Below are 22,175 nucleotides of genomic sequence, written 5' to 3'. Positions count from 1 at the left end.
TTTGGATTTGCATCAGAAGTTAAAACTTGAGTATTTTGGAATCTGTCCAAATTGCCAGAAATATTCCCCGACTGTTCTGCCTTTCCCTGCACTTATGTTTTAAAAACTTTCTGGTGAATATGAGCACTAACTACAGTGGCGTAAGCCAGGTTACAAAAGAATGGCCATTTGTATTCAACGCAGACCAAAAAGCAATGGGAACCCATGGGAAAACCGAGGCTATAATAGTGCAAGTGGCAGATTTAGAGTGCCCTGTGTGCGATCGCGATGTAACATTCACAGCAGCACTTGCTTAGGGGAAAAAGTCTCAGTGAAACATGGAAGACCTACGATGACAGCAGGAGTTATGAATTTCAGAGCGGTTGCACAACTGTAATCATAGAATTGTTTAATCTCCATGTAAGGCTGATTTAATGAGGCCAGGTAATTCAAGGCCTAAGTTACTAAATGTGTTTTTGATCAGTCCAGCTCAGTAGCAGCCGAAGTTACTGTCATTTCATTGTTGGACTTTGCTCATTTACCACCAGATAAGCACTTAGATGCTGGAGCAAGGAGGACAGCAGTTGCCTTAGTTTAGTTAAGTATTTAAGCCTGGGGCTTTCAGATGCACCTGCAAGCGTTGGGGGTCATTCTCGCTCTGGAACCCCCTTCCTGGGGGCTTCTGAACTTCCCTCCTACCCTCTAGACCTGTGAGCCTACGAACTCGAGGCGCCTTCGCCAGCGGGCCCAGCCCGGCCACCGCAGCCTGGCCCCGGCGCGCACGGCCCGGCAACCCGGCCCCACGGCCCGGGCCGGCTCCAGCCCGGCGGCTGCTCCGCCGCGAGGGACTACGGCTGCCCGCGGCTGCGGTCAGGGCCCGGGAGCGGGGCTCGGCGGGGCCCGAAGGAAGCCCGGTAGCGCACCGGCCCCACTCCAGCGGCGAACCGCCACCGCCCCGCGCCGCCTCCCCTCAGCGCCCCCGCTACCCGCCGCGGGGCTGCGCAGCCGCACTGCCCCGCCCCCCCGCCCCCTCCCGCCCGGCGGGGCGCTTGCGCGCGCAGCGGGGCGGAGGTTTGGCCCTGCCCGCGTGCCGTCCGCCGCGGGGGCTGCTGGGTGAAGCAAGATGGCGGCTGTGGCTCGCTGCTCACGGGCTGCCCGCGGCCTCCTGTCGCCAAGGGCAGGTGAGTGTCACGGCCGCCGAGGGGCAGGTGCCGCGATGCCGCGTCTCCCCGCGGGGGCCCGGGGAGCCAGGCTGGCCTTGCGCTCTCCGCCTGAACCTGCACGGCGCTATGGCAGCTGCCTGCCCGGGGGCCTCCCTGCTCTCACCGCGGCACCCTCGGGGTAGAACGGGGTGAGGGAGCCCGCAGGGCGCCGGCCGAAGAGCAGCGGGCGGAAAGAACTGTTTGCGGCAGAAACGGTCGCTTTCTGCCTTCCTTCTCTTTAGGGGAGCTGGGGCTTGTAACCGAAAGGGCTACGTGGGATTGGCTCCGGCTGCCGGTGTGGCAGTACAGTAGGCTGTGTGGCAGGGACTGTCAGAATGTCAGCGGATGAAATGTAGCTAAAAGTTTGGATACCTTTTGCTCTTTCTTAAGTGACCGTGACGTTCTGGTCATGGTCTATAAGCATGCTTAAGCACCAAAATCATATTTAAAGCTTGTATTTGGGCCTTTGCCACCAAAACAGAACTGGGTTTTAGTTAAGTTGATTTAGTGCGTGCTCCACTGTTGAGTAAACTGGGAGATGGCAACAGATTTTGTTGGTTGAAAAAAATGATGAAGGAATTTAACATACTTTAGATTGGAGCAATGTGTCTTGTCAAGAAAAAGGCCACATCTAGTTTACAGTGGGTATTTGAGGTTCAATTCAAACCAGTGTTCGTAAATCACTTTAAATATGGATTGTAAAAGTAAACTTCCAGTGACAAATCCATTCTGGTTAGTGAAGAAGATGAAATTCTGCTGTTCTGGGAAGGAATCTCTGTGCAAGTCTGTGTTACACAGGAGCACAGAGCTTTAAGTAGTGCTGCTTCAGCCTGGAGATACTAACATGAGCTGTGAAAGCTGGATGGGTCTATTAAATTATGTTGTCCTGATTTACTGAATGTTGCATTTTGATTGGTCTCCACACTGTGTGTAAGGTCCTTTACTGGTTCTGAATCAGTGTGAGGATGTCTAGCCTGCTTTCTTTGAGTCTTATAAACTTTTTTTTTTTTTATTAAGATATAGTAGTAATTGATAATTTGTGACAGATCTGGTACAGTTACAGAACAAGAAAAGATGTACAGCACTAAAGACCTTATAGTGTAAAGGCAGGCAACCATGCACAAGGTGAGAGAATACAAGACAGTAATAGGATGTTATTCTTAGTGTGACAGTGATAGCATCATGAAGAGCCTGTCATCAGTAATATTTTTAGAAATAACAGCAAAAAAGGCACAAAGTAGCTGAAAAACATGTATAATTTCTTTTTCAGATTAATTTTTTGCATTTCTTATATGGGCTGATCTGTTTAGTAATACTTTTTTCAAGTGATGCTCACAGTGGGCTGAAATCTTGTTGCTTTTAGGTTTTATATTGTAAGGGCTGAAATGTATTCCTTCCTAAAAGTAGCAAAGATAGTGTTAATTCTGTAAATACAAATATTATGTAATTTTTTTTTTACAAACCTTTAGAAAGGGAAGTGTATGTATAAAAAAATAAAATACTGAGGAACATGTGTCATCAAGCTTTCTCTTTCGTCATCTCAGCATATCATGTAGCTTTTTTGCACACTAGAAGAAATCCTACTGGTTAGAAAGAACCCAGTCATTTTTCTGTGAGTCTGCCTACCTAAAAAATAAATAACGAAACCCTAGTTATTAGAGCACTGCAAGAATGAAGGTACCAAGATCATCCAACTGTCTCTCTCGATTTACCCTTTACACTTGCAATTGTACTGAGCTTGGTTAATCTCCACTCTCCTGGTACCCATTACATAGCTACAGGCTTTATTCTGTACAGAATATTCAGTATACACTACTGATTTAATTTACAAGTTTGTTCTTTTGTAATTTAAAAGAATAAAGAAAAAGGCAACACCCCTCTTCAAGAGTTTTGGATGTAGAAACCTAGGGTATGGGCTGTGTGTTTGTGTAGTCTGTGTCAGCCAACATTGTAAGGGTGGCATAGTAATGTGTTTTAAGGTGTGCTGTATTGGAAATCCATTGAAATGACTGTCTTCAGCTTCACTGTAATTCCACAGAAGTGTACACAAAGATTTTAGAGAGCAATGGGAAATTAACTGGATGATAGAAAAAGCAGAACATAAAAATAAGTGGTGAATATGGCAGTGATGAGTTGCCGTGTTCCTTAAATTTGTTTGAGGTATTATGAAGTTTAATATGAACATACTGTGTCACTTCTATAACTGCATGTCAGGTTTTTAGACATTAATTGAATGCCACAGGAGTGTGTACTTCTGTTAAACTCCAGCAGATCTTTGACAAATGATGTCATTTTTTTGTGTGTGTTTTTGTTTGGTTGGGGTTTGTTGTGTGTGTATTGTGTGGTTTTGGTGTTTTGTGGTTTTTTTTAAGGGTGCTTATCGTGGAGTGTATTTTCCTTCTTTCTTATAATTAGTTTCAAGGTCTCTACTTCAGTAATGGAGAGGCCCTGCATATCTGCCACTTTTAAGACAGATACCATGCCCAATTTAACTGTTCCTGAGCTTGGACCTGTTTTGTAGCAGAGCTGCTTTTTAGGCACTTAAATACCTGCTTGAAGTTTGTGTAGGTAGTATCTTACTTTGTCCTGTTTCTATCAGCCAATTGGAGTATAGTTTCTAGGCACAGCATATTAATTTGATAAGTACAAGTGTATATGTGTGATTGTTTTATTTAGTTAAGTGTCAAACTACCTTTCAGGACAAAATTGGAGATATGGTATTGTTTATTACTCCACTTTGTGGGGTATGGAGAGAGGAGGGATAGGCAAACTTTTGGGTAGAGAAACACCTCCTTCAGGCACTGAAATCTTGCTGGATTTTCTGGTTTGAATTCTATCAGCTGATCTAACAAAATGTAATTTATGTTGAAACATACCCTGTCCTTTTGATATTCTTGTTGGCTACAACATCAGTGCCACTGTGTAACTGGCAATACCTAACAGTGTCAGGATAAAATGTACTCCTTCAGTGTACAAGTGGGATTTTTTTTTTTGTTCTTTCTTAATGCGTCCATCATTCTGATATCAAACACTAATCTTGTTTTCATTATGATTCTTGCTACTTAGATTTATATGGGGAAGATTCTTACCCAGAAAATGCTTATGGCCATGACTTTCTAAAAGTTGGAAGGTCAGTTACTGGATTTCTGTTACATGCTCAAATTAGTTTTCCAATGACAGCTTTTACGGTCTGCTTTTGTCCACAGTCAGATGCCTGTAGTGCGTTTATGTACTCTATATTTCATCTGTTCCTTTCTTCTTATGAGCATTGACATGTAGTAACACTAAACACTTCTAATTTCAAAAATGTCTTACAAGGGATTTATTTCTTGAGTTTGGCTGACTTGGTTGGAGAGGACATACGTTTCTTCTTTCCAGACTCCCAGCTGGAGCTGCCTTGTCAGTTTATGTCAATATCCTAGTGATGTCCTATTTCCATGGCTTTCAAGTTTCTGTATCTCCTTAAGAAAAGGAACAGCTTTGAGGCAGTAATACATCATGAATCTGGCTCTTAGCATCTCTTCATTTCCCTTCACTCCAGAGCTATGATATTGAAGGACTGCTGCCTCTTGCAACATTTGCCTGCTATGTTTAGACTGAGGTGAAAAGTATGGTTAACTGCATCTAGAGTGATTCTGAGGTCTTTTTCCCGCAGTTCCCAGATCTGGAGGCAGGATGTGGATGTACTCAGGTGGGACCTGCCTCTAGCAAGTATTCTTTGCCTAACCTCTGTGCTTCACCTTATACATAGATGCTAGCCATTTAAGCTTTACTTACTGTTTAGGAACCGATAACCTTTCATGGCTTCGTTTGGTCTTTGACTTTTATCAACCACTGCCTCAAGCCTGCTGTCCTCTGACCTATACAGATGTCTTTGGAATAGCCTGTCAGGGGTCTTGACGTGGGAAATTTTGCTGAGGGAGATTAAAGAAAATGGATCTGTAATGAGAAGAATAACATTAACTGTGGTTTGACACTGCTAACTTTTAGCTTGTATCGCATGCTCTCTCCTGTTTTATGTTGTAGGCCCTGGCATTTCTGTGCTAGCTGCAGCACCATCTGTGTTGCAGCCGCGCCGCCGAGTTCATCATGCAGCGATCCCTCGTGGAAGAAGTGGACGATCCTCTGTTAGTGGCATTGTGGCCACTGTCTTTGGGGCTACAGGTTTCCTAGGACGATATGTTGTCAACCGTTTAGGTAATGTTCCCTAGGAGTACTAATTAAAAAAAAAAAATATCCGTTTAATGAAACTCTAGTTTTTATTCAGATTGCAGGATAGTCTAGAAACTTCTGGCATTTTGGATCTTAAAAGTGATTTTTTTTTTGTGATACTTTCATAGTGTTTGGTCTGCCAGAGTGCCAAGATGTGACAATTAGTAAAAACTGTTTTAATTTCGAAGGTTTTTAAGATTGTTAAAATCATTAAAGTAAGCCATTCTCCTTCAAATACTGTTTTTCAGTCTGTAAAATGCAAATCTGAGGAGAGGTACAACACATATTTGATTCTTCTGGTTTTGGCCTTGTTAGAACATTTTACTAAATTTTTTGCAGGAATTTGATTTACATTCTTTAAAATTGCCCTTTGGAATTTAAGTTTTAGAAAATAACTCTTCCTTTTTTGTTTTTTCCCTTCCTTCTCCTTTCCATGCAGCTTAAAAAATGCAAATATTCTTGATATGACACATTTTTAGGTATTGTACTGTGTTTATAGTACACATTTTAATTGGGTTTTTTTGTTCTTGTTTGTTAACAAGCTTCTTGAGAGATTCTGTTTTGTCTTACAAGCCCAAATACTCAAGTATGTCCCTGTTTAAGAATTCCAATGATGTAGGTTCGAAAACTTATTTCTGTTCTACTTCTAGTTTTGCAGATAGCTGTTCAAGATATCCTATGTGTATTTGTTGTGTTTTAATACCAGGAAAAAAAGGAAGTTTTGTACATTCAGAAGTTCAGCTACTTAAAGTTATGTAGTAGTCTGAGATAAACAGAACTTCTGTTTTTTTGAATGCTTAGGTCGCATTGGATCTCAAGTAATCATACCCTATCGCTGTGATCAGTATGACCTCATGTATCTGCGGCCGATGGGTGACCTGGGGCAACTTCTCTTCTTAGTAAGTCTTTTGCTTTGGCTTTAGATCAAATACAATACCATTGCTATACAAGGAAGTCTGTTAATCATTCTCAAAGTCAGAACTTCAGCTATTGTTTAGCCTCTAAATGGCAATGGTGTGAAAGAGCTTTCTTTGATTGTGCCTATTTACACATTATCTCATCTTTTTCCCATTTGATGTTCTGGTTACAGGAGTGGGACTGTAAGGACAAAGACTCTATCCGAAGAGCCATGGAACACAGCAATGTGGTCATTAATCTTGTTGGAAAGGAATGGGAAACAAGGTAATTTTTCTCCCCACCCCCCATTTTCTCTGTATAGATAGATTTACACCAGGTATTGGACATTGTAGCAACGTTTTACAGCATGTGTACAGTATGCAGTGACATTGACATTATTCTTGGCTTCTATGAAAAGGCAAAACTGAGATTTTGCTTGTAAAAGTTCTTCCATTTCTTTAAATGGCTAACTAGAGTCCTGGTTATGATCTGGTCTTCAAAAGTGCATTCTTTCTATGATTTCCTAGTGTGTAGCTTTTGTTCTGTCAGAGAGTTTAATGTGCTGCTTTCACACACCTTACAGATGTCTCATGGGTGCCTTCCTGTAGCTGACAGAGGCTCACCCGTTTCTGTGAGCTCATATTTACATCATTACAGAAGGCTTTTGTCCTGTCACTTCAGCATAGTGATGAATTGTAGCCTACTAGAATAAGCTATGATCAAGTTTTTCCTATTCTCTTGTGAATATTAATAAACAGGAGTAGCTAATGGAGAGTCCCTAAGATTGTGATTAATAACATCATTCCTTGACAGAATTTTGGCACAGACAGTATTGGCTACATAAGCATTTTTTTGGTAATAATTTTAAAAAATAGTTCCTTTTTGAAATCCATTTAAAAAAAAAATCCCATATTGATTTTTTGGTTAAAAATACCTGTCATAGCCTCTTTATTTTTTTTTTTTCATGCCAATTATGTCCACTTTATTTAAAGCCTTGTGCAGAACTGCCAGACAAAACCTCATTAGTTGTGTGATTTGCCTTTATACAGTACATAACTTTGCTATCATAGTAGACAGAAACAAATGCAGATATCAGTTTCATCTGTGTTTATAAGCATAATGTCTTTGTTGCTCTTTTTTTGTGAACAGCCATTTGATGTTCAAATTGTAGAATTAGTAGTCAAATTACTAGTCTCAGATTGCAGAATTATTTTTCCTAAAATAGGTGCTTGCCAACAGATATACAATTTCAGCTGTTTTTTGTTTAGTGAAATATCGTGCATAACTTCTGGGAGATGCTTTGATTTCACATTCAAACTTGTAGAGGTACTTTCTTTTTCTGTTAGTCACTTAGCTCCTTGTCCCACTGTTGGAGTCTATAACATAGTTTATTTGGGGAAAAGCCTACCAAACCTAAATTAGCTTTGATCTTGTGCATCTGACAAGGTTTTTGGTTCTTTTTGTATGTTCTTCAGGTAAAAATACATAGACCAGCCTGATGAGATTGTTCTGTGCTTTTACTAAATTATGAAAGATTTTAAATGCTTATTGTCAAATTAGAAGAAATTTCTTTGTGGGAATGAAGGAAGAAAAGAAAGTCTGTACGGGTGGCCCAAGGGAAATGTAATCTCTGTTTCTCTTTCAGATATGTATTTCATGTGTACTTCCCCCTTTAAAATATCTGGACTGGTGTAAAAATTGGTGTAAGGGAGTATTTCTTTGTTATTGAAAGGAAGTGTGAGGACAACCACAAAAGGTTTCATTCTAGTTTAAAAACCTCCAAACCTTGTCACTCTGGTCAATTTCAACAGATTCAAAAGCAGCGCAGTCTTTGTACATGTTAGAGACTTGTATATTCCAAAACTTACCACTGTATTGCACAAATGTTCTTGGGTATTTTATACGTGTTGGTATTAATTGTGGTGCTGGAACCCTGAGATGAAATTCTGTGGTCTGTTAAACATGAGGTCAGACTAACCATCATAATCATCCCAAACTCTACAAAAAACTTCAGCACAAAAAAAAAAAAAGTAAGATTAGAAGCAGAGATCAGTCAAGAAAAGCAAAGCCTGCCATTACATACTTTTCTTCTTGCCTAGTATTAGTGTACAGTCTCATCTGTGTGTACTATGTTGTTTGAAAACTCCATAGTTACAGGAGCAATGTTGTTCGTTCTTGTGTGTTTCTAAAATCTATTTTTGTGAGTAGAACAGGAGTGATGGTTCCCAGGATCAGATTAGTTGTTGAAGGGTCAAAAATAACTTTTTATTTTTAAGGCTTTCTTTAGGCTCCAGTGGGATCTGAAGAGCTGTGGGAGTAGATAAGGACAGAGAGAGAGACATTTGGACAAGATGTTTGTTGCCCAAAGCAGATGGAAAAGATGGAGCGGGGTGCTTATAAGGATAGTATAATGACATGAGAAGCCAATTCTTTCTTGCAGTCTTGGGATAGTTGGAAAGAATTTTGGGACTGTTGCCAGCCTATAGTGTCAGTTGTGCTTGGAGACAGAGCTTCTGTATTGTTCTTGATCAGATGCCAAACCAGATTACAATTGAACCCCCTAATTTAGGCCCCTTGAATGCCCTAAAGTGAGTGTAGCTGTTCTTTCTGCATGCTTCTCCTTGAGGTCCCTTACAGCTGCTCTGAAATGGTTCTGACTCCTCTGTCAATGTAAGATTTTCCATTTGCATAAGCACCTGTCTGTTCCTTGGTCTGTTTTTGTCCACTTCACCAGTGCCTAGCATCTGCCCTGACTTAGGCTGCTCACAAGTTTTGAGCTCCTTTGTAGTGTAATTGAGTGCATCAAATCAACTGAAATTTTGGACAGGTGTTGTAAAAAGGCAGCTTTGTTCAGATTTCAAGATGCAGCACCTAAAAAAAAATAATATCTGTTTTCACTTGGGAAGACTTTTCTGTTTGTCACAGACAAGTCTGCAAGAGGATTTTTTCATACTGATTTAATCTTAACAGATGAAAAAGCAGAGCACTAAAACCGTAAGTGAAGCTTACTGTTGCACATCACTTTCCTCTAGTTTTTATTATATGAAGAGTCCCTCATGAAAGGGAACTTTGTTTTTAACAAAGTCCATCAAGATGGATTTGTAAAATATATTCAAGTAATACATAATTGCTGTTTGGTTGTTAGGCAGCCACTGTTGATTGCTCTGAAAGTAAAATTTGTTTTTCGCCTTGTTTTAGAAACTTCAGTTTTGAAGATGAATTTGTAAATATTCCTACAAGTATTGCACAGATAGCTAGGGAAGCTGGTGTGGAAACACTCGTTCATATCTCTCACCTGAATGCTAACATGAGAAGTCCTTCCAAATACCTCAGGAATAAAGTAAGTCTGGAATCCTTTTGAATGTGTTTTCAGAGAGCCTACTTTCTTTTTGTATTTTTTATTATTTTTTATTTTCCTCCCCCCCAAACTGTTTGAAGGAAATCATTGTATGAATTTACTATGGAATGTTTTCTGCAGCTGAGGAATTTTTCAGTTACTGTGCTTATTGGAGCTAGAAATCCTCCTTAGTACTTCATGTGCCATGAAGGGAAATAGAACTTATATTCCTGAAAACTCTTCCTTCCTTTTATCCTTGAATATCTTTGCAACTAAAATTACTGTCATTAAGAAAGAGGAACTAGTTTGATGGTTTGGGATCTGATTTCAGGCCTAACAGATAAGGCTGGAATGACCTAGCAAAGTAGTTAGCAGTTGATGCCAAAATGAATGGTGCAGAGGGACTTCAGGCATTTGGAGTGGGATTGTTACCTGCTCTTGTAAAAAAATAAATAAATCTGGGTTTGGTGTCCTATTTTTTTCCTTATTAGGAATTACAATTTTCTATTGCTGATTTTCTCTTTTTAATGCAGCTATTGTCCCAGGTTTCAGCTATTTTTGTTTTGTTTGAGTTCACTGTACTCTGCCTTGTCTTTAGTATAAAAATTTTTGAAAGCCAGGGTTAAAATTTGGTAGCTTTCCATGTGTAACAGCTCCATAGGATAGTTAGGCCTTACCATATTGGCCAGTCCCATGTGAAAAGTAGCTAACTGCCACTGAAATTTCAAATTGTACTTAAGCAGTTCTTGGAGTGGTCTGATAATGCTGTATGGGTTATGTAAACCTGTTTTCTTCCAAGCTCTGGTCTGACATAAGCAAGAGAAGTACTTAGCTTAGGCTTCTTCCTTTTTGAACCTTGTCACTTTAAATTTGTGTCCCTTCACTAGTGAGACTATTGTATCTCAAACAGAAGAAATGATCTACATGTTTATGGGACTTCTGGGACATTCTGTGAGGCCTTTATCTTAGCATAGCATCTCAAAGATCAAATGGCTCAGATATAAATAATTTTGTGCTACTGATGGTGTAATTTCTTTCAGTGCTGTAGTCAGGGTGCATTACTTTCTGAAAAGGCATGCTCTTCTGGTCTGTTCAAGAATGGATCTAATGAATGTGTTCATTTTAATTGAATGATAGGCTGTTGGAGAGAAGGCAGTGAGGGAAGAATTTCCAGATGCTATAATTTTGAAGCCCTCGGAGATGTTTGGGAGAGAGGACCGATTTCTCAATCATTATGCCAGTATGTACACTTGAAATAATAAACCCATCTATGATTTGGATACTTGACTATAGAGAACAGAGAGAAAATGTGATTTGCTTTTGAAAAACAGAGAGGTATGTTTTTATCAGAAATTTACAATATTTGGTTAGCTGAAGGTGTATGATACGAAACAATACATTTTCATCTCATGACTGAACTGTTTCTGAATCTAGTTAGTTTGCTGTTTGGTTTGATTTTTTCTTCCCTTTTTTTTTCCTCTTTTAAGGGGGGATGTTTACTATTTATTTTATTTTATTTAGATTGTTCTGAGCTAAGGTCTGGTCATCTTAACCCTCGAAGTAATTTAACCTGAAGGTAGTTTTTCAAATTGGTAACGCTTGAATGTAAAAATCGACTTGAGTTGCTCTGGGCTCGGAAGCAACAGTAATGAATCTGATGTATCGCCAACAAAATTGCTAGGCAGGATAGGGTGGAATCTGTTTCTGTCTTGCAAAGTTGACATATCTCTGAACCACTCTAAGTAAACAGTAAATACAGCCTTCCTATCATTGTTAATAAGAAAACCAAATATGCATTGAAAACAGTGCTACTGGAATTGGATGGTAATTCTTCCCAATTTTTTTTTTGTTTGTTATTTTTTGTTAGTTAAGTCAGTTTTCAGAAGAGATCCACATTCAGTGTACTGCAAAATGTATTGGTTGTTTGCTTACTGAAAAGATTCAAAGATTTTGTTCTCAAATTGTGTATGTGTTTTTTTTATCAGACATGCGCTGGTTCGGTGGTGTGCCTCTTATTTCTCTGGGCAAGAAAACAGTGAAGCAACCAGTATATGTAAGTTTTCAATAAAACAAGACAATCCCAAATCCTCTGTGTGTGTGTGTGTTGTGTTTTTCTTTTCCCCCTGTAAATCACTTCTGAAAGGGGAGTGTGCATGCATTCCTGTTTTCTATTAGTAATTGTCTGAATTTGTTTCTCACAGGTGGTTGATGTAGCAAAAGCAATTATTAATGTAATTAAGGATCCTGATGCTAAAGGAAAAACATACGCCTTGGCTGGGTAGGTTACTTTTCTGATTCTAATTAACTGAAGTACTTGTTCTTGGTGTCATTTTTTGGCATGCTGTACAGTACATTTAATTTCTCATCCATGCACACAGTTTGAGCTGCAATAAATTCCACCTCCTTTTTGGGAGGAAAAATGACTCAAGCTGTTATTGTGAGTACTCTGAAAATCCTAGTTTGGGCCTCATTGCATTTAATGTTATGTTTGTGCACACAAAGAAATAGGCAGTCTTGGGAATCATGCTAAACAACACAGATTTGAAGAAAATTCTGCTAAAGCTGTGTGGAAACCACTTGGAATTAGAATGGATAGAGACAGTGGATCTTTTGGAATAATTTGTGTACAAAAGCCCCAAGTCAGAATAGGTCATTAGTATTAAGAAGAAACAATGTGGCAAATGCCAAGGTAACGGGTCCATGGTTTGGTACTGAAACATAGTACCGGAACTGGTCTTCACCCAGTATATGCGGTAAAAGGAACACGAGATTCATTGATAGAGAAAATAGTGGCTAATAAGTCAAGATACAAATTATGCTGAACAGGTCCCTTTTTTTCTATAATGTGCATATTTCTATCTTCCCTCCATATACATTAAAATGTTTATAATTATCAGGATTTTGCAGAAAGCTTATCTGAGATTACATTGATTTTCCCACATACATTTTGTGACGCTGCTGCGGTGACAGCTCTTTATTCCCATAGTGCAGAGATCGGTCGTTGCTGGTTGAGGTTTTACTCATGTCATGCCACTTTCTTCAGTGCTGTAACTGTTGAGGAGGATGTTACTCCAGGCAGCTAGGCTAGGTTGTGCTGTATGCTGGTGTTCTGGAAAAGGCAGCAAGCAGGTCTTCAACTGCTTTTCGACCATACTGAGGGATTTCTGCTCAAAACCTATCAAAATAAGAAGCTAACAATGGTCTGAAAAGACTGCTAACAGCAACAATAAGGTTATTAAGTAACTTCAGGTTGCTTTCAAATCACTGGGATGATACAAAGTGTCACACTAAAGAGCAAGTGTAAACAAATGCTAGACAGCCATTCAAACCCAGGTTGGTTTTTTTTTTTTTTTAATGAGAGAATAGGTTATATAGGTGTCAGATGGACACAACTAATGCAAAAACCAAAATGTGACAAAATTAACCATTTGAGTGACTATTTTATCTCATGGGGACAAAACTTGAAAATGGGTCAACATGTATCCAAAGCTGCTTGCTGAAAAAGGAAGGAGAGGTGCCTGGTTTTAGGTTTGTCACTGTCTCAGCAGCAGCAACTGCCCTAATTGCAGGAGAAACTGAGAATTACACACTTAACAGAACACTATTTGCAGCCAAATGGAAAGGCAATTGGCTAAACTTTGAATGTGTTCTTACAGTTTGAAAGTCTCATTTTTTGGCAATTTACAGAAGGTCAGGAGTTCAGTGCCCAGGTTTCAGAGACAGGAATTCAAGCAAGGATGCCAGGCTGTCACTGCAAGGAACACACTTTCAGGCACATAACAATGACTGAAAAGACTTTGGATAAATGATGGTTTAAACTGAAGATCCAAATCAGTGTTGGAAGACCAAAGGAACTCTGCAGCATAACCCTTGACTGAAGCTGTATGAGACACTTCTTTATTTTTTTAGAGTTACCAGTTTAAGTTTAAAATAGTAATTCTGTAAAAGAGCATTCTATTTCTGTGGGTTTGGGTTGTTGTGGTTTTTTTTCTTTCTTTCTTCTTTTCTCCTTCCAACTAAATGGTGGGATAGAGTTTTAACTATGACAGTGTCATTGCTGTTTCTGAATGATGGAAGATCTCGTATGGTTTTTTACCTGTGCCCCTCTTTCCCCCATGGCATTGGTTTTGCTTCATCCACTTGTTAAATCTGTCTTGAATGCTAATGCTCTAGAGCTTGCTGTTTACTAGCGTTGTGACTAATGTAGTGACACTTCAGTGTGATTCTGTTGGTGAAATTGTATTAACGTTTGGTAATTTATAAAGGAACAAACAGTATTTATTTTTGTTTTCACATTTTGAAGTTGTTAACCCTATCCTTACATGATCCTTACAGATCAGGATAAAAGTGAAATTGACTTATACTACCTTTAGATAGGCATGAGGATGTTAAAGTGTAAGGGCAAAAAATATAGTGTGTTGTGTGTCCCCTCCCCTTTAATAATTAATAAGTAATGAAAACTAAGATTTGGTTGTTTGGGGTTTTTTTTTTCCCCTCATTGAGTAAGTAAATTTGACATTACCACTTTCTGCTGTGTTTCTCTTGTAAATTCTAGCAACAGAAGAAAACTCACTATTCTGTTTTTGATGATAGTTCTTTAGTGTAACTTCATAAATGCAGATTGATCTCAGGTTCTATAATCCAGCCACCTGGATGAAGTTGATATGGAGTGTCAGGTGTTGAATTCCATTAAAATGTTTTGCCCCAATTCGCTTTTACAAACTAAAGTAGTAGTAATGTGGGGCTGTGTCTTTTTTCCAGCATTTGTCAACAAATTTTGTTTGTGGTTGTTAGCATTGCTGTTCTTTCAAAAGAACACGTCAGTTGAAGGCTTGATTTTCATGTGTGCAACCTCAGACCTTGACATCTTTGAGATCTTGGGTTTATCAAACTGAAATTCGTGTTCTTTGTATCATACACCTGAATTTTTGGACTGTGTGATGTTTAAGTATGCAGAACTGTCTTACTCTAGCATGGTTTCATTTTTGTGGGGATTTAGATTCCAACAGTAATTCAGTGTCTCCTATGAAGTTAGAATATTAAAATGCGAAGGCAAAGTCTGAACAAGAAAGGAATGGGAACTCCCAGTGGTGTAGGTTTCTCTTAAACTATTGCAGGTGTGCAGGAGATGGACTGCTTCCTTCCCTCCATCTTGAGAGGGGGAATGCGTTCTTCTGGGGGAATTTACCTCGGTTTCTTTCACTTGCTTTTGAAGAGAACAGTATGCTTTTAGTTGAGCAAAGGCAAGTGAATCAATTTCCTTGCATCTATTTGCTACCAAAGATGGGATAACTTTTGTTAACAAGCCTTTCTTAATTTTACCATTTGCCTTCTGGCTTCCTTCTGTTACGCACTGCCAATTGGGCTTGTACAAATTCAGTCCTGTCTTGGTGATGGAAACCTTGTATTCAGAATTTGAGTTGGCATGGAGGAAGCACATTAAAGGTGTGCTTTAAAAGTACATGGAACATGCTTCGTTCAGTGTGGTTGTGGTGGGTTAGCCTTGGCCAGCAGCCAGACACTCACCCAGCTGCTCACTCTCCCTCCTCAACAGGGCAGCAGAAGAAAACAGTATGAAATGCTTATGGGTTGAGATAAAGGCAGGGAGATTGCCTACCAGTTACTGTCATAGGCCAAAAAGACTTGACTTGGGAAAAATTAATTTAATTTACTGTCAATTAAAATAGATTTGAATAGTGTGAAATAAAGACGAATAAAGCAACACTCTCTCTCCTTTACCGTTTTCCCAAGCTCAGTTTCAGTCCTTCAGGTTCAGCTGAGCAGCGCAGGGAGATGGGGAGCAGTGGGTTATGGAGGCAGTCCATAACAGTTCATTTCTGCCTCTCCTTTCTCTTCACGCTTTTGCCCAGCTCCGGCATGGGCCCTTCCGTGGGCTGCAGTCCTTCAGGATAAATCAGCTCCACTATGGGCTCTCCATGAGCCACAGGAATCTCTGCTCGAGTGCCTGGGCTTTTTTCCTCAGTCCTCTGTGCCTGTGTGACATTTTTGCCCCTCTTTAAGAGTGTTTTACCAGTGGCACCACCACCTTGTTTGAGGGGCTCAGCTGTGCCTTGCGGTGGGTCTGTTGGAGCTGTCTGTGCCTGGCACAGGGCAGTCCTGACCTCTCCACACAGGCTGCGCCTGCAGCCACCCCTGCCAGCACCTGGGCACTGGCACCCAATGCAGTGATAAAACAATTCAGCAGTTTGTGACTTACACTGTTACCATTGCTGATGTCAGATGATATGTTTTTCTAACTTAATCCCTCTTTATTTTGAACAGTACAGAATCTGGAGAGCCAAAATTAGTTCCCCCTCTTGTGAGGAAAACGACAAATCTGGTAAATCATTTAGAGTGAACAAAACAGGCCCTTGGTAGGCTTCAGGGTGGAGGGTTTTAAATTTTTTGTTCTTGCTGCAAATATTTAAGTATACCTAACTTACCTAGAATGTTTATTGTTTTTTCTTTCAGACCTAACCGATACCTCCTGCATGACATGGTAGAATACATCTATGCAGTTTGCTTTCGAACCTTTCTTCCCTATCCACTTCCACGTCCTCTCTACCAGTAAGTGGGACCCTTCCTTCAGTAGGATCTTGGGATCCACCAGGTGGCACAGAAGCATAAATAACTGTGGCACTGGTTATTTAATATTATCAGTTGTTATTTAACATGCTGGGACTGTAGAAAGTGGCTTTCCCTAGGTAGTCGTTAAATGGCTTTGAGTCTTCTGCTCAGGCACAGGCCAGCATTTGATGAGCTAGTGTATGAAAAGTGTACTTCTAATAAACTTACTAGAGTCACTGAATGGCTTTGCTGAGTCAAGAAGTAGCAGAAGGTCCTAAGTAGAGACATTCAGTAGCAAACTAAATGAACTTTTATACAGTACTACAGGGTAAATCTGTGTGTATGTTGTGGACTGTAGGTGCTGACAGATTTTTCTGCAGCAGCTTAAGGTATTGCTACTGTCAGCTGTGCTTCCAGTCTAGTGAGCGCTGCCACCCTGGAAGCAGAGTTGGGGTAAGGGTGGGTATGGGTGTTGATTGACTTTCTATTTAAGTCCTTTGTATTGATCTCAGCCAGTGTTGGAGGTAAGTTTGTGTTGAGATCTTGACCTGGGAATTTGAGCAGTGCAGTTATGAGCAAGCATTTCTTTGCCTGAGATATAAGGGCAGTAACGTCTTTAGAAGATGCTAATAAATTGGGAGATAAGAAGGGAAAGGTGTAGCATCACACCAGTTGACTGCAGTGGATGGACTGCAAGGGCTCTGTTTGCATGCCCTGAGCTGCTTCTGCAGCTCTGTGTTCTGGCCTCAAGGTGTACTGGGGATAGAAGGTGACTTGCTGAATTGCAGCTACTGAGGAATAGTGCATGAAAAAGTGCAGTATAAATCTGAGCCTGGGCCCAGTCCTTCAGGCATAATCAAATCCTTTTGAAGAACTGTCTCAAACAGTAAATGCTGTTTCAGAAGTTGCCCTTAGCATAGTTGAGATGTGTTAATATTTGGGGTGCTGGTTCTCCTCAGTTTTAGTATAATGCAAACTAATAAGTGAAAAAAGTCACTGATACTAGAATCCTCCTACCAGTCTGCTAGTAATAGAACTCGAACACTGGATTCGTGTAACTGATGATGAATAATGCTAGAACATTTTAAACGGTTGTGTGTGTTTCTTAATTGGCTGTAGAGGCATGAGGTTAACATGGCTCAGCTGACACAGAGAAGCTTTTTGAAAAAGTAGCTGTGTGGGTGCTTATTAGTTTTATTCGCATTTGCTGCAGTCCATGTTATGCTTCTTTTTTTATGGGCTAAAGTAAGTGATATTCCATATTTTTGAGACAAGAATGCATCTAAAAGGTGATTAAGCCTCGTTCTGTGTATGTGCAGCAACTTAGTAACACCCTAATCTGCAGGTGAGCGCTTCAGTAAGAGATTCTACCTTGCATACTGTTGGTTCCAAGACACTGAGCAAGAGCTGTAGTGTTATTTTCTTTTCTTTGACAGATTTTCTTTCCTTCAAGGGAAACTTAATTTCTGAAAACTGCAAATATACTAATCCTCATCCTTTTTATAGATGCAGATTGCTCCAGATTCCATCGTCTTGTTTGTACGGCTGTTAACTCATTTAGTTGTCAGCAAGCGTGTTTTCTCATGGAGGCACTGAATCAAACTTCATGACTAATTGGACTACTGCCTACACTACTAGGGAACAGAGCTTGGAGGAGAGGCAGGGGCAAGACTGAACCCTCTGGTGTGTGGGGAACTGGATGTGGAGGTTTACTTTCCTCACCCACTAATGCTCATTTTTACTCCTAGATATCTGCTCCTCCATTCTCTTCCAAAGTAAAAGAATAGGAGATCGAATAATTCAGTAGCCAACAGTTAAAGTTACCAGAAACACAGCTAAGAACTTGCTGGCTGACATGTTCACTGCTTTAATGAATTCATAGCATGCAAGAACGGCTACAGTACCAGCTCTCTCACACTGTCAGTGTGAAATATTTATACCAGTTCTTGTGTTCTTCTGTGCATCTGAATAACAACTATATTTTTGCAATACTCTTTCTGATTACAGTTTAGTTGCAAGATTCTTTGAGATTAATCCATTTGAGCCATGGTTAACACGAGACAAAGTGGACCGGGTAAGTGTAGGATAATCCACAAATTCTTCTTGGGAAATGTTTCATTGTCTATTTGTAACTTGCACTTGTAGTTTTGCATTAAAGGAGCACCGAAATGTGTGTGCATCATGTGGTGTAGTATTTCAGTCAGTTCAATGGCTAGAATTTGATTATAAAGAATCGCTTTCAGACTATTTGCATAGTACAAAATTTTAATTTTTTTAAGGTGTTTGTATATAACCTTCCTCGAATATGGTGATGGTTCCTGCCATACAATTGCTGCAGCTGTTGTTGTGCAGTCTCACTCTGATTTGTCCAGACCTGTTACGGTGCCAAGGGGATACACTGTCAAAGCAGTTCCAAGATTCATCTGATGTAGTCTTACAAAAACTAGTAAGAGAGAGACGCTAACAGAAGTGGGTTTTTTAAAAGGCATCTTAATGATGTAGTCTTTCCACTAGCCTTGGTGAAGGAAGAATAGTTAACATATTGCTCTGAATACATTTAAGAAAGTGGTTGAAACAATTGGTGAGAGGGTTACATAACAAGAAGTAACATGATGAGGTGGGGAAAGGGCCCAACCTTCGTGAAGTGTTAAAAGTGGTCAAGTCTCATGCTTGCTTCTCTTGTGTCCCTCCCCCCCACCCCCAAAACATGCTATTGAAAATGACAGCCAAAGTAGAGATTGGATGTGCAGTGTGCAGCTAAGAGAGGGGTGTGTGTGTTCTCCCCTCTTTTAGGTAACTAGTGAATTTTATGTACCTCTAGATGCATTAAAGTCACTTATAACACCCAGATAATGGTGTTTTTAACAACTCAAGTTGAACTGGCAGCACTGGATACAGCCCAAAATCTCGCTTGACATTAGAGTGCATTTTTTATGTACAGGTTGCAACTTCATGTTTATTCCTAACTTCTCAGAATGTCTAAGTGGGAGTGGAGAAATACTTTGCAAAAAACCCCAACTGCAAGCGAGGAAAAAGTAGGATTTAGCAAGTATTAGTAGCAAAACTGTTGGCGTATGTGTAGGTTAGCAAAGATAGTCATGTACTCTGACAGTCTCTGAGCTTGCTGTTCTCTGAGGGTTGTAGGTACTCTCCCAGCTATTTTGCAGAGTTGGAGTTCCAATGACTTTTGTTATGATGCTGTCTCTATAGCCTATTTTGACCTGATTGTTCCAGAATTAATTTGAGCTAGGGTACTACCATGAATCTGGGAGACCTGGGTTGTATACTTAGAGCAGCTTACTGAATAGCTGCAAGCAATTAATTTCTATGTTTACATTTCTCCATCTGTGAAATAAACTTTTCTTATTCTGTTTGGAAATAATTGTGAAAAACTGTGGACGGTATGTGTAATGAAGGAGGTAACCTTATTTATGGTCCAGTGCAAGACTTTTTTTTTTTTTTTTTTTATTTTCCCCAAACAACTGACTTGTACCCCATACTGGAGAGGGTTGGCATTGTAGTTGTATTGGCTGTATTGACCCAGGTCCCATCTCCTGAAAACCTAACTTCTAGCCACCTTTGTCGTTTATAGAGTAACATTTCATAAAATAAGCCTGCACCAAATCACTAAAACTACTGCAATTCAGCTATAGCATGAGTAGTGCAAGAGGGCAGTTTCTCCATGTCACTTGTGTGTCTGATTGTTCCTCTTCCCAGCTTTTCATCCTTAAGTAATCTACATAAAATTAGATCCAATTGAATTAAAAACCTTTCAAGCAATAATAGCATAAGAGAAATCCCCGTTTTCTAAGATACAGGTCATATGTGTTGCAAATATGGTAGTAGAATTAAATATTTGCCCTGTACAGGACCCTGTTCTAGACCATGATCAGCGACAAATAACCTACCAAAGGTGACAATTCAACATAGTTTTCTTGACAAAGCAGAATGTATGTAATTGCCGTTCAATATGCCCTTTGTTTGGCCTAATTTTATGGTTGCAATGCAGTAATCTTCCTGTAATGTATACCTGATGGAGAGAAAATGAAGACACTTTTCTGCACGTTTCACTGCTGTTTATTCCTGAATGTAAATCTGAAGCCTGAAGGGCTTTTTTGCCAAATGCAAACCATCTGAATCTCCTGTCAAAGTACACTGGGTACGCAATACCTTGTGTAATGACGCCATAGTTCTGTAGGGCCAAGTCGAATGTTTTTCTCCTCCCAGGGGAAAACGCTGCCAAAATCAGCCAAGGAACTGGGACTGACACACAGTTGGCTGAGTCCACATTTATGTTTGGATAGGTCTTCAGATCTACAAGGTGCAGCAGTGTATTGTATTGTGGGGTTCTTTATCAGGGGAAACAGTCTTACATCAGCAGCCTTGAAATTGTAGTAGACTGTCCTGAGAGCTGCCATTTTGTTAAAAATTATTTTGAGATACATTAAAATGTTTCTAGTACTATGGAAACTAATTAGCATACATCCATAAAACTAAAAAAAGTACTCTGTACTTATATATGAGGTCACCTTTTTTCTATGTGAATGATGGGCGTAATGCTGTTCATTCTATCAAGTGAATTCCCTCTTTTTGTTTGTTTGGTTTTTTTTTTTGTTTTCTTCCCCCCACCCCTTCTTTTTAAAGTTTCACACAACAGACATGAAGTTTCCTGACCTTCCTGGTTTGGAAGACCTGGGTATTCAACCAACACCTCTAGAACAAAAAGCAATTGAAGTTCTGCGCCGTCACCGCAGATACCGCTGGCTGGATGCTGAGCTGGAGGAAGCAAAACCAGCTAAGACATATCCCATGTAACAGTTGATAAGGTGGTTACGTAACACTTCTTAAACTGCCTTTGTATGACCCAATTTGTTTGAAGAACTGTGTATATACTGAGTAAAATACATTAATCGTGTAAACTGTATTTCCGCAGTGTTGTCTTTTCAGTTATGGAAGCCCGTCATTGAAAAGCAATTTGTCTCTTTAAAAGGTCATGGAAGCAAATTCAGTTTGTTGCTTAGTTGGTAAGCATGAAAATATTTTGTAAGTTTGGGACTAGAGGGAATGTGTCTTAACACTAATCAGTTTCTCCCTGGGCTCTCAAAGCAAGCATATCGCGACGAGTTTTACTCAGTGGTCAAGTGATTTGTAGGACGTTGCATTTCAGGACTATGTTGCCTAGAACGTGTCCTTTCCAATAGGGACTGCTGGTACTGCCATCTATTCAGATTATAAGGTCACATAAAGACCTGTTTTTAAGTTCTTGACTCTTCTGAGCTTTGTTTTCTGCCCTGAGCACAGCTGTTACAAAATATGCCAACCAGAATGGCACAAGCTATTTGTAAGGTCAAGGAGTGTCAATTAGACACATAAACAAGTTGCTTCATGTTGTCTGACCTCTTGTGATAATTGTGTGTGCTGTGGCTCCTAGACATGAGGAAATGTGTCATTTGTACCATTTTTGAATTAGAAAGTCTACTTTTTAGATGCTCAAATCTTTTATGTGCTAGGGCATCGTCTTTCTTTTTGTAAGAGAGATAAGCTTTACTTCAAGATTACATATTTTTAGTTGTTCTCAGATCAAAGAAAGATCCCTGCCTGAATTTGATCAGGAACTGTGCTTTCTGTTTCCATATCCAAAAAGAGTTGCTGGAGGCTCTTGGTTAAATTTTGGCAGGGGCATTGCTAAAGGTGCAGGTTGGAGCTGAGTAAGTGTGCACGGAAGTGAGAGCTGAGATTGGGATCTCCTATATGCAGTACACTGTTTTGATGGCTTCAAGGTGTGAAAGAAGATATTGAATCAAGGAGTGAGCTTCTAGTTCTGGGAGTAGGACAAATCACGTTAACAAGGATGAGTTGAGATTGGTGGGGAAACTGGTTTTAAACTGGGGCTGAGAGGAGATAAAATAAGTGACAGAACATCTTGTTTTCTCACCTCCAAGCTTCCTACTGCTTGTCTTTGTTAGATGTGAAACTGGAGG

At 40.0% G+C, this 22,175-nt stretch overlaps 1 protein-coding gene across 1 annotated transcript; it reads left to right on the top strand.

The window, feature by feature from the left end:
* Positions 1–1,021: 1,021 nt before the first annotated feature.
* Positions 1,022–21,118, top strand: NDUFA9 (NADH:ubiquinone oxidoreductase subunit A9). Its single transcript, XM_056340403.1, has 11 exons — positions 1,022–1,160; positions 5,208–5,378; positions 6,195–6,292; positions 6,484–6,575; positions 9,489–9,630; positions 10,765–10,867; positions 11,613–11,680; positions 11,829–11,905; positions 16,099–16,194; positions 18,202–18,268; positions 20,839–21,118. Exons 1-11 carry the CDS (start codon positions 1,103–1,105, stop codon positions 21,007–21,009), a joined length of 1,143 nt encoding a protein of 380 aa, XP_056196378.1. The 5' UTR covers positions 1,022–1,102; the 3' UTR covers positions 21,010–21,118.
* Positions 21,119–22,175: the final 1,057 nt, after the last annotated feature.

The sequence above is a fragment of the Falco biarmicus genome, chromosome 5 (genome assembly GCF_023638135.1).
Source record: "Falco biarmicus isolate bFalBia1 chromosome 5, bFalBia1.pri, whole genome shotgun sequence".
Classification (NCBI taxonomy): domain Eukaryota; kingdom Metazoa; phylum Chordata; class Aves; order Falconiformes; family Falconidae; genus Falco; species Falco biarmicus.
Note: the sequence above shows the minus strand (reverse complement) of the source record. Positions and strands in the feature narration are given on the sequence as shown.